The sequence below is a fragment of the Oncorhynchus mykiss genome, chromosome 10 (genome assembly GCF_013265735.2).
Source record: "Oncorhynchus mykiss isolate Arlee chromosome 10, USDA_OmykA_1.1, whole genome shotgun sequence".
NCBI lineage: Eukaryota > Metazoa > Chordata > Actinopteri > Salmoniformes > Salmonidae > Oncorhynchus > Oncorhynchus mykiss.
The window spans coordinates 62,955,305-62,968,185 of record NC_048574.1 but is presented as its reverse complement, the minus strand read 5'-3'; the positions used below and the strand labels follow the sequence as shown (position 1 = coordinate 62,968,185).

Genomic DNA, 12,881 nt, shown 5'->3' with positions numbered 1-12,881 from the left:
CTGCTGATCAGTTTAGCCTTTAAGATCATAATGAATAAGACTACAATATGTAGGCAAGTGGGGACCTGATCCTCAATCAGCACTTCTACTCTGAGACGCTAGGTGGATATGGTCCAGGTTACAATTAAAATGTAGGAAAATGCCTTTACATTATCAAACCATTATAGAGTGTCTAGTAACACAATGTAATAACGTTTGCATAGTATCAAATCAACTAAAATGTTTGCATAATACTCATAGCAATCCTTCATTGCCCAACCTGCTCTGTATCTCTTTCAGTCAGTAGACATGGAGGATTGGAAGCCTGATCTGCTGCTCATCAAAGAGGAGACCATAGAGGACCGACCAGAGAGCATTGACCTGCTAAGTGGACTAAAGATGGGGGAGCAAGGTAAGGGAGAAATACATATAACCTACATACAGTAATAGATCTTCAATGGGAATAGTGATGCACCTGGCTATTATTTTTTCTTCATTTATAAAATTTAATCAATACAACTTATGTTTAAATACAAAAACACAATGTATAAACTTGACCAGATAATTGAGAAGAAAAAAAACTATATATGTAGAGTTTTCTGTGTCATGTTTGTAACCTCTTCCTGCAGGTGGTTGGCTGGAGGATGACAGGGAAGACTGGGCGGCCATCTTGGATTCCCAGACGGGTGCAGCCAACATCACTGACCAGGCCAGGACCAGAGGCGACATAGTGGAGGACAGTGGATGGGACAGTGTCCTCAACTCTAGGCTGCGGGACAACACTGTTAACCACAACCAGAAAAAGACAATCGAACACAAAACAACAACCAAACGTATTCTCCATGACAACAGATTGTCTGAAACCAGGATGAGACATAGATTTGGTCTGGGGGGGCGGGGAGGTGTCCATATGCAGCTGGAGAGAACAGACATAGACTTGGTTAGCGATGCTCCATCCTGCTCCTATAGTTGTGATCCAGAGAGAATGATGACGCCTCAGGTTAACCCCCTAACAGGTGCTGCCTTCAGCCTGCCTTCTTTAGGATCTATCAACTGGAACATGGACCCTGCGACAACACAGACACTCCCTGGTCTTTGTCCTCCTCACACTCCCCTAATGTTAAACCAGACCTCAGACAATGCCAGTGCCTCAACACTAAATGGCTACACAAGACCATTGACAAATGACATTAGTAGTGACGGAATCAGTAAAGGTTTCAGCGCCAAAGAGAAGCGCTTCTCGTGTTCGTTCTGTGGGAAAGTATTCAGTTTCCCCAAACAGGTGGCGATCCACCAGAGGATGCATACGGGGGAGAAACCGTTCGGCTGCCACCTGTGCCGGGCCAGTTTCTCAGACTCGTCCAACCTGAAGAGGCACCAGAGGGTCCACACAGGGGAGAAACCCTACAGCTGCCCCCAGTGTGAGAAGAAGTTCTCCCACCAGCCCCATCTGAAGAGGCACCTGAAGATCCACACTGGAGAGAAGCCGTTCGCCTGTATTCAGTGCGGGAAGAGGTTCTCAGAGAGGGGCTACCTCAGGATACACCAGCAGAAAATGCACACCGCCCATGTATAGAGTATGAGTGACAAAGTAGTGAAGATGTGTGTATTGTCATGTTGAATATTTTCCAAAGTATTCTAAAATGAATTTGATAAATGCGAGGGTACCAGATTTACAGAAAAGTTTGTTACCATAGTGAGAAAAGTTATTGTACTAAATTTAATGTGAGTGTATGGCCATTTTGTTTAAATTAAATACAAAATTGACTCTGTGCTGACTGACTAGGTTATGTTTGTATCATTGCAGGGACTGAGCTTCCCCTATCTCAGTGGAACCAAAACATTGAACTTAATTCTTGAATCATGACATTTAAATAATAAACTCCAATGGCTCCATATTCGTAGGTACTTGAATCAAGACATTTTTTTATAAAGCCCTTTTTACATCAGCAGATGTCATAAAGTGCTCTACAGAAACGCAGCCTAAAACCCAAACAGCAAGCAATGCAGATGTAGAAGCACGGTGGCTAGGACAAACTCACTGTGTTAGAGATGGGCTTGACTGTGGTTAACATTTTATAATATCATATTTCTGTGTGTTAGAATGCTATTTTATGATGAGTATTCCCTATTGGAATTTGGCCTCCAGGTACCCTCTAAGGCCAGATGTCACCGTAAAGCAGGTCTCAGTAACTGGTATCTGGGCCCCTGAGCCTTAAAACCGGCCATGGGTGTCGTTATTAAGCGATTTAAGATGTTTCAAATGTATAGTATATTCAACCCCAAGGTCTCTGCCTTGATTTAATGCTTTGGCACCAGGCACAGAAGGGTGGAACAGCAAACGGCAAGAATATTTAGGTCCTTCCTCCCCACTGGAGGGGGAGGAGATTTTCTGCTAACCTCTTAGAACACATATGTCAGAGTCAAGGCCCGCGGGCCACATCCGGCCCGCAAGAAGGTTTTTTACGGCCCCTGGGATGATCTTGATTTATTATTAGAACCGGCCCGCAGCAAGCCGGCAGCCCGCAGATCTTTTACACGCACCAATACTACATTTCCCACAATGCAAAGGTGACGCACCGAGCAGTAGGCTGCTTCATTTCAATATTTATTGGCACAGCAGTCGTCAGCATCACAGTAAAATTAACTTTCAGATACCCATCAAAAATGGCAAAACGGAAGGTGGATACTGAGAACCGGGGGTTTCAAACAAGGTGGGAGTCGGAGTATATGTTCACGAAGGTAGCTGGAAAACCTGTGTGTCTTCTGTGTGGAGAAAGTGTGGCGGTACTGAAAGAGTATAATCTGAGACGACATTATGAAACGAAACACGCGGACACACACGCGGACGCAACTGTCAAGGCCAGTTTTATTTTGGCAGAAGAGATCGCTAAATCAGCCCGGCCATTTACGGAGGGGGATTTCATCAAAAACTGCATGATTAAAGTTTGTGACGAAGTTTGCCCAGAAAAAAGGCAACTCTTTTTAAATGTGAGTCTGAGCAGAAACACCATTGCCGAGAGAGTAGACCAGTTGTCCATCAATCTAAAAGAGCAGCTTGTGAAAAAGGGAAAAGATTTTATTGCATATTCCTTGGCTGTGGATGAGAGCACCGACATTTCTGACATTGCCCAGTTGTCAATTTTCATCCGCGGAGTGGACTCCAACCTAAGCGTGACAGAGGAGTTTTTGGCTTTACGTCCTATGCATGGCACAACTACGGGGCATGATTTGTATGAAGAGGTGTCAAGATGTGTAAATGAGATGGAGCTGCCTTGGGAAAAACTCGTGGGTTTGACAACCGACGGAGCACCTGCGATGTGTGGACACAGGAGCGGACTGGTGGCGAAGATACGGGAAAAGATGCAAGAGGAAAACGCGACAGGTGAGCTGACAGCTTATCATTGTATCATACACCAGGAAGCGTTGTGCGGTAAAGCCTTGAAAATGGAGCATGTAATGAGCATCATCACGCGCACAGTTAACTTTATCAGAGCCAAAGGTTTGAATCACCGCCAGTTCAAGGCATTTCTGACGGAGTTAGAAACGGAGCATGGTGATTTGCCTTATCACACAGAGGTGCGATGGCTAAGCCAGGGAAAGGTGCTTCAAAGATGTTTCGAGCTTCGTGAGGAGATTTGTCTGTTCTTGGACAGCAAAGGGAAAGACACAACACAACTCCGAGACGAAATGTTTCTGTGTGAAATGGCTTTTCTGTGTGACATTACGAGTCATCTGAATGCAATAAACTTGCAGCTGCAGGGTCGGGATCGTGTCATCTCTGATATGTACAGTACAGTGAAGGCATTTAAAACCAAACTGACTCTGTGGGAGACGCAGATGCGGAAAGAAAATTTGAGCCACTTTCCCAGCTGCCAGACCATGAAAGAGAAGCTCTCTACCAGTGCGTTCCCGAGCACACAGTTGGCTGATAAAATAGGTATGCTTGCCGCTGACTTTCGACGCCGATTTGCTGACTTTGAAGCACAAAAAAAGCAGGTTGGAACTGCTCGGTAACCCATTTGCTGTTGACGTGGAAAGCTCACCACCAAACCTCCAAATGGAGTTGATTGACCTCCAATGCAATGATGCACTGAGGGCAAAATATGCGGCAGTGGGTGCTGCGGAGTTCGCCCGTTTCCTCCCCGGCACAATGCCCCAGCTGCGCATCCAGGCTGCTCAAACGTTGTCTATGTTTGGCAGCACATACCTGTGTGAACAACTGTTTTCTTTGATGAACCTGAACAAAACATCACACAGAAGTCGACTTACTGCTGAACACCTCCACTCAATTCTGAGGATTTCTTCAGCTCAGAGCCTTACCCCGAACATTGATGAACTTGTGGAAAAGATGGGACACCACCAAGTATCACCCTCAACCTCAAACAAGTGAACATTACTGTGCAATCACATATTTAGAGTTTTTACTCAGTTCAAGTTTAAAAGTTAAAATTTAATATTTGTTTTCACTGCATGTTACTTCTCCTTAAACAAAGTGTTGTTTTTGATTAATAGATTTTTGCACTTTATTTTTTTGTATTTCAATCCAATTATATTTTAAAAATATTTCAGTTGAGTGGATGATAGAAAATTGCTATTATTGTTTTTTCTTTGAAGTAAATTTAGCCCACTTTTGCTAAAATAGAAAATATAGTCTACTGATGGTGCCTTGAATACCGGTTTCTTTCATTTAATGTTCATGTTATGGGGATATTTATATAAAGGAAATTTGTCTTTTGTGTCTGTTGAAAATTAAAGATTACTGACAGAGCCATAAGAAAATATTGCTTTATTTATCTGATCATATTGTAATATATTTGTTAGGTTTTCAGTAGGTTCAATTAGGTTCACTAGACTATATGCGTCATTTAAAATTTTTTCAATGAACATTCGAACAGTCCGGCCCTCGTCTTGTAGCTGATTTTTTTATTTGGCCCTCCGTCCATTTGACTTTGACACCCCTGTCTTAGAAGAAAGTGTCTGTCTTCCCCATATGTCTGTTTTTGTTTATTAGACCTTTAAAATGTAGAAGTTGTTCACCTTATATTTTACATCTAGCATTTCTCCAAACTGACCAGTTTTCAATTCATAACATTGGCGCTGCGAGCAGGGTGGGCTTCTCATCACCGGAGGACACGTGACAAAAGAGGTGAGTGCTCTATCCTTTTAATTTAGAATTAGATGGATTTGATATTGTCACACCTCACCTGTAAAGTTAATGTTAAAAGTAGTGACCACACTTGTCTCTGTGTGACCCCACCAATTTGGCAAAGAACTGAAGTGAATCGGATAACTGTTTGGTGTGGAAAGCATTGATAAGTGTGTTTCCTTCATATATTCCTGGGTTGTGAGTGCTGCATGACTATCTATGTTTATGTCATAAGAGAGCTCTTTTCACAACTTTTGGGGTGTTGTGTATTGCTGTACAATCATGGTAGCTAGAGTGAAGGATTAGATTTAAGCTCCGTCTGACATATAGCTGAGGTGAAGGATTAAATTGTCTAGCAGGATGAAACTCCAAATGACAGACATGGCACTTTTCCTTTTTATGAACAGGAGGGAAGGACCTTTTGGTGACACTGCATATGATGATGCACTGTCCTGATTATTTCATATAAGCAGGATAAACATGGGTATGCATGTGCAGACAATGTGTGATTGACTGTGTGCATATGATTTATGGTGAAGGCAACAGTGCATGTTGCGAGAGATGGGTGCTGCAGCCTAATGTTAAAGTGATTCCTCAGCAGTGTTGGGTATAGAGTACTCAACTTACTTTTTTGTTGTAAAGAGTAACTTAACGCAGTAGTTTATCAACTGAAGACATCCGTTAATTAGTTACTTTTTTCAATTAGTTACTTTTTATTTTTTGGGCCCCAAAATGTTTAAATCCTTTCCCTAAGTTCACACACTTCCTGTTTCTTCAAGAACGTTGTGGTGGGAAGCTAGCAAGGTGCAGAGACAATTGCTGTGGAACATCGTGGAAGTGTTCACATTTATTTTGAATTGGTAGAATAAAAGGTTTTTTCACATAATAAAAACTGCCAACTTAAAATATCAAAAAGCACCTTCAGACCAAGCACAGCTCCACAAGAGTGTTGGAGAAAGACCCACACCAGCCAATTGTCGTTGATGCTGAGGATGACCGTGCTTGCTTCAAAACAGCAAAATCTAGATTTCTGTTAGGCTAAACCTGTCACCCCGAAAGAACTAAATACAAATGTATGCTTCTTTGATGATTGTAAGTAATTCCTTTGATTGCATGCCATATATTTCAATGCATTATGTTTAGGATTGATCTGACAGTTTGCATTTGTGGTCAACAGTTTAATGCGCAGGGTATTTACATTTTCATATTTCAAGTTGAGCTTGTTGTGATTTAAAAACCTGTATTTAGTGGCTTTAATATGTATATTTTGTTTCATAAAACTCCCTAAAATGTTGGTTTTGATTTATGGACAATGTTCCTTTGATGCTTTGGATTTATCAAGATATAAATTCGCAACACTTCTTTGCATTCATCAGACTGATTTATGTCGAATATAACAATGTTACCGGTATTAGACCTTATAATTATTTACATGAGAAGGAGGTTAATATCTCTTTATAGGATTATGATTATATTGATATAAAGAGAAAGAACTGTTACAAACGGTTAGACCTATATCCATCCTGCCCTGCCTTTCTAAAGTCTTCGAAAGCCAAGTCAAACAGATCACTGACCATTTCGAATCAAATCCCGTTAGCAGGATCAATTTGACAACATCCGGTGAAATGGCAGAGTGCCAAATTCAAATTAAATTATTAGAAATATTTAACTTTCATACAATCACAAGAGCAATACACCAAAATAAAGCTTAACTTCTTGTTAATCCAGCCACCGTGTCAGATTTCAAAAAGGCTTTACGGCGAAAGCAAACCATGCCATTATCTGAGGACAGCACCCCATCATACAAACACATGACAATCATATTTCAACCCGCCAGGCGTAACACAAAACTAAGAAATAACAATATAATTCATGCCTGAACCTTTGAAGATCTTCTATGTGCACTCCAATATGTCCCATAAACATCACAAATGGTCCTTTTGTTTCGATTAATTCCGTCGTTATATCCCCAAAATGTCAATTTATTTGGTGCGTTTGATTCAGAAAAACACAGATTCCAACTCGCGCAACATGACTACAAATGATCTAATAAGTTACCTGTAATCTTGGTCCAAACATTTCAAACAACTTTCCTAATCCAACTTTAGGTATTTTAAAAAGTAAAAATATGCTAAAATTTAAGACGGGATAAACTGTTTTCAATAGCGGATAAAATCAAAGTGGAGCGAGCTTCAGGTCGCGCTCCCCAAACAAAAGAGTCCACTTCGCTCGACTCCCAGAAAGGAAAGGGCTACTTCTTCATTACTCAAAGGAAAAACATCAACCAATTTCTAAAGACTGTTGACATCTAGTGGAAGCCATAAGAACTGCAAGCATATTTCTATTGAAACGGGCTTGCCATAGAAACCTAATGGAAAACAGATTGACCTCAAAACAAAAATTCCCTGGATGGATTATGCTCGGGGTTTTGCCTGCCAAATCAGTTATGTTATACTCACAGACATTATTCAAACAGTTTTAGAAACGTCAGAGTGTTTTCTATCTAGATCCACTAATTATATGCATATCCTAGCTTCTGGGCCTGAGTAGCAGGGAGTTACTTTGGGCACGCTTTTCATCCGGACGTGAAAATACTGCCCCCTATCCCAGAGGTTATCAAACAGATCACTGACCATTTCGAATCCCACCATACCTTCTCCGCTGTGCAATCCGGTTTCTGAGAAGGACACGGGTGCACCTCAGCCACGCTCAAGGTACTAAATGATATCATAACCGCCATCGATAAAAGACCAGTACTGTGCAGACGTCTTCATCAACCTGGCCAAGGCTTTTGTCAATCACCGTATTCTTATCGGCAGACTCAATAGCCTTGGTTTCTCAAATGACTTCTTCACCTGGTTCACCAACTACTTCTCAGAATTCAGTGTGTCAAATTGGAGGGGCTGTTGTCCGGACCTCTGGCAGTCTCTATGGGGGTACCACAGGGTTCAATTCTCGGGCCGACTCTTTTCTCTGTATATATCAACGATGTCGCTCTTGCTGCGGGTGCTTCCTTGATCCACCTCTACGCAGATGACACCATTCTGTATACATCTGGCCCTTCTTTGGACACAGTGTTAACAAACCTCCAAACGAGCTTCAATGCCATACAACACTCCTTCCGTGGCCTCCAACTGCTCCTAAGTGCTAGTAAAACCAAATGCATGCTCTTCAACCGATCGCTGCCCACAACCGTCCGCCCGAACTAGCATCAATACACTGGACGGTTCTGACTTAGAATTTGTGGACAACTACAAATACTTAGGTGTCTGGCTAGACTGTAAACTCTCCTTCCAGACTGACATTAAGCATCTCCAATCCAAAATTAAATCTAGAATTGGCTTCCTATTTCGCAACAAAGCCTCATTCACCCACTCTGCCAAACCCCCATACCCTCGTAAAACTGACTATCCTACCGATCTTCGGCGATGTCATCTACAAAATAGCCTCCAGCACTCTACTCAGCAAACTGGATGCAGTCTATCACAGTGCCATCCGTTTTGTCACCAAAGCCCCATGTACCACCCACCACTGCGACCTGTATGCTCTCGTCAGATGGCCCTCGCTACATATTCGTCGCCAAACCCACTGGCTCCAGGTCATCTATAAGTCTTTGCTAGGTGAAGCCTTATCTCAGCTCACCGGTCACCATAGCAACACCCACCTGTAGCATGCACTCCAGCAGGTATATTTCACAGGTCATCCCCAAAGCCAACACCTCCTTTGGCCACCTTTCCTTCCAGTTCTCGGTTGCCAATGACTGGAACGAATTGCAAAAATCGCTGAAGTTGGACACTTATATCTCCCTCACTAACTTTAAACATCAGCTATCAGAGCAGCTTACCGATCGCTGCAGCTGTACACAGCCCATCTGTAAATAGCCCATCCAACCTTCTACCTCATCCCCATATTGTTTTTATTTACTTTTTTTGCTATTCTATCACTCCAGTGTTAATTTGCTCAATTGTAATAACTTTGCTACTATGGCCTATTTATTGCCTTACCTCCTTACTCCATTTGCACACAATGTATATAGATTTCTCCATTGGATGTTATTGACTATACTTTTGTTTTCTCCCATGTGTAACTCTGTGTAGTTGTTTTTTGCAGCACTGCTTTACTTTATCTTGGCCAGGTCGCAGATGTAAATGAGAACTTGTTCTCAACTGGCCTACCTGGTTATATAATGGTGAAATAAAATAAAATAAACTGTACCTCCCTACGTTTCTATGGCATTAAGCCTATGAAGATTTATGCTGATTTATACAAAGTAAAGTCGTTATACATATAGAAAATAATAGTAACAAATAATTAAACAGCAGCAGTAAAATAACAATAGCGAGGCTATATACAGGGGTACCGGGAGTTAAAGTGTATGATAATAAACAGAGTAGCAACAGCATAAGAGGGGGTGGAGGGACAATACAAATAGTCTGGGTAGCCATTTGATTAGCTGTTCAGGAGTCTTATTGCTTGGTAGAAGCTGTGAAGCTGTTAAGAAGCCTTTTGGACCTAGACTTGGTGCTCCGGTTCCCAGCTGCCGTGCAATAGCAGAGAGAACATGTTGCTGCTGCACAGATCAAATGGACAAAGCATGGACAGTAAAGGATGGCTGTGGCGGCTCAGGTGAGAGATTGTCTGATTGGGCAAATCAGATAATCCCCATGACATTGACATTGGGGACATAATCAAGGGCCACCAACTTGCATGAGTTTCATTCATTTGTGCCATTGGGAGTATGAACTATAGGCTATCACATATTGATGTAATCAGTCAATGGCGCCACCTGCCAACTTTTGATTGTCTACACCGGTCTTACAAATGTGGGCACAATCAGAATGTGGACAAGATCAGGACAAAGGACGCAAGTTAGAACCAGGTATAAACGGAGCTGATGTTACAAGAGCTTCTCCTTCCCGAGTAACCTCATCAGACCTAGGAGTGTCCACAATGGGGAGAAATCGTAGCAGTGTAGATTGAGATGTACACAGGGGATATCTGTGAACCATTCTTTAGCTGAAATACTATAGTTATGTGAAGTGTCCTTGGGTAAGAATGTGTGTTTTTGGGATTATTAAATCCATCAGTTGAGTATCTGGATACACTCACATGATACAGACATGTTGTTTGGTGTGCTGGCATATCCAAAACACTTATGAAAGTGTAACACTATTTCCCATCTGAATTAGGTTTTATTTTGTTCTATTCATAACAAATATAATGTCCCTCTTTTTTATAACACCCCCTACCCCCCAACATTATTTTGCATAATCAGGTGGCACCTGGTCCTTTATGTACTAAAAACAGGTGATCAAATTTGTTAATTAATGAGAAATCATGTTGTCCTTTCGATGTGTTGACTTTTTATTTGCTTGCTTATTGCTTGGAATTCAAATTCGCCTTTGTTTCCTTGGCTTCCTTTGAACCTAGGTAGTGGGCCGAAGCATCATATCTGCTTGAATTTTCGAGACGATCGGTCCTTGGTGAGGGAGGTGCTGGTTTTTCCATATTGTGTATATTTATTTATTCTGAACACATTTCCATTTATTGGCCATGTCAACTCGTGCACATTTTTTCAAAATACTTACTTTTATGTTCTGTTGCTGGACAGGCAAATGCTGCCAAGTACTAAACAGCAAACCAGTCAAAACTGGTGTACTATCCATTTACCATCTCTCCTGATCACGTCTGCCAATCACGTTCTCCATATGGAAAGGTAGTAAACACAGCTGGTGACAGCTCGAGAGATCCCTGTCCAACAAACTGCTATGGGTAAAGTCAGAGAGGAAGAGGGGAAGCCAGAGGATTTACTCCGTCCAAAGTCTGTCCGTATGAGACAAGCCCTTTTTTGTATGGAGGTCTATGAGGGAGTGTCGAATTACGCTATTCTTATTTGATTGAATATAAGATTCCTAATGTGTAGGCTGCAACAAATGTAATGATGTAAGTGGCATTCCGGCAACTTTGAGAAAAACAACTTAGTTGTGCCTGTTGATCACACATGTATTTACCCTCTCATTGGCTATAATGGTCCCACCTGACTTCACTTGACTTCACTCATCGAGGACATGCATTTCCACTCTTTCCACTTTACTTAGAGAACAGCAACCTTAGAAATGTAGCTAGCTAGTTCCAACAAGTATACCGGAGCAGATAGGTTTATTACTAGCATGTTGTTCCATATGACAAGTATTGTTAAGCTAATAGTCATCAAGGCAGTACTCACTAATTGCATTCATACTGACAAACAGTGGCATGTATTCATGTATGCCAAGGGAAGCCAGGCTTCCCCAAAAAAAATTACGGAGGTTTTTTTCTTTTACCAATTTTTTTTCTTTTTTCGTCTCTCTGTTTCATAAATGTTCCTTCAATTTGCAAGAGGCTGAATGTACCTGACAGGAGAAAGCATCCACAAGGCAAGGTTGTGCGCTGTCACCTCTGCTTTTCTCTAGTCATTGAACCTCTCGCTCAGGCGATCAGATCTCATGCAGCAATACACGTCTATAATACTAAAGATACTCCAAATAAGATTACCCTATACGCAGATGACATTCTCCTCTATGTAACAGAACCCCAATCTAGTATCCCAGCTATTCTTGATTTGATTAATTTGTTTGGTACCTTCTCAGGATACAGAATAAATTGGAACAAGAGTGAATATTTAACCTTGATTTAGCTAGGCAAGTCAGTTATTTACAATGACGGCCTTCCAAAATGCCCGTACGTTTGCAAAACACCTCTTTGCTAGAACTTCTTCCATTTAAGTTATCTAGGAATTGTAGATACCAAACAATACTCACTATTTAAATAGAATTTCCCCTCTCTGATGCAAAAACTCAAGGCAAATATAACATTTTGGAGAACTCTCCTTTGCTCGGAAGAATTAATGCCATTAAAATTGGCTTTTTTTTTACAACTTTTTCAAATGAGTCACACACCTCATGTAGTCTAGCCCATATATGTTGCGACGTTTTTTTAAAATCACAACTAGTGGTTAAATACCTTCTTAAAGGCCTCCCGGGTGGCGCAGTGCTCTAGGGCACTGTTGTGCGTTGTGTTAAGAAGCAGTGCGGCTAGGTTGGGTTGTGTTTCGGAGCACGCACGGCTCTCGACCTTCGTCTCTCCCGAGTCCGTACGGGAGTTGCAGCGACGAGACAAGACAGGAACTACTACCAATTGGATACCACGAAATTGGGGAGAAAAAAAAAATATATATATTTTTTTAAGTTCTTCCTCCAACAACTGCTTTACCTATTCCAGAACATCCCAGTATTCATACCTAAGTCCTTTCATAAACAACTGGACTCAATTATCAATCCATTCATCTGGGATTCTAAAACACACAGGATAGGTAAAAAAAAAACATTATGGTAAATCTAAGCTGGAAGGAGGATTGTCTCTCCCAAATGTTATATTTTACTATTGGGCCGCTAACCTCCATGCTGTTACGTTTTGGCTGGATGACGCACTCCCAGTTCACTTAGTATGGAGTGTGAGGACTGCCACCCTTTCTCTATTGGTGCTGTGATTTTGTCGCCTGTCAAGTTGGAGATGTCACTTTATAGTAACAATCCTATTATACATAGCACAGTCTGAATCTGGAAGCAAATTAAAGTCTACTTTGACCTTATACCAATATCATTCATGCTTCTTGTTGCCAGGAATCCCTCCTTTGCCCCCTCTAACCTTGATAACACCTTAAAGCGATGGGGAGAGCTTGGGATCAATACCATAGGGGATCTATATGTAGAAG

At 41.6% G+C, this 12,881-nt stretch overlaps 2 protein-coding genes across 7 annotated transcripts in view; one reads left to right on the top strand and one right to left on the bottom strand.

Annotated features, from left to right (window-relative positions):
- LOC110534616 (oocyte zinc finger protein XlCOF7.1-like) overlaps nucleotides 1-12,881 on the bottom strand; it is a 1,104,347-nt gene that overhangs the window by 534,849 nt on the left and 556,617 nt on the right. The window lies entirely within an intron of this gene.
- The window catches only part of LOC110534626 (zinc finger protein with KRAB and SCAN domains 8), a 98,619-nt gene that overhangs the window by 21,379 nt on the left and 64,359 nt on the right, over nucleotides 1-12,881 (top strand). For 3 of the 4 annotated variants that reach the window (XM_036934493.1, XM_036934494.1, XM_036934492.1), the window contains 2 exons: nucleotides 280-391; nucleotides 609-1,748. The exons of the other annotated variant lie outside the window; for it this stretch is intronic. In XM_036934493.1, the coding sequence (XP_036790388.1) occupies nucleotides 280-391; nucleotides 609-1,555 (1,059 nt within the window). In that variant the 3' untranslated portion in view covers nucleotides 1,556-1,748. Of the gene's footprint in view, nucleotides 1-279; nucleotides 392-608; nucleotides 1,749-12,881 lie in introns of those variants that run through there. 4 annotated transcript variants of the gene reach the window in all.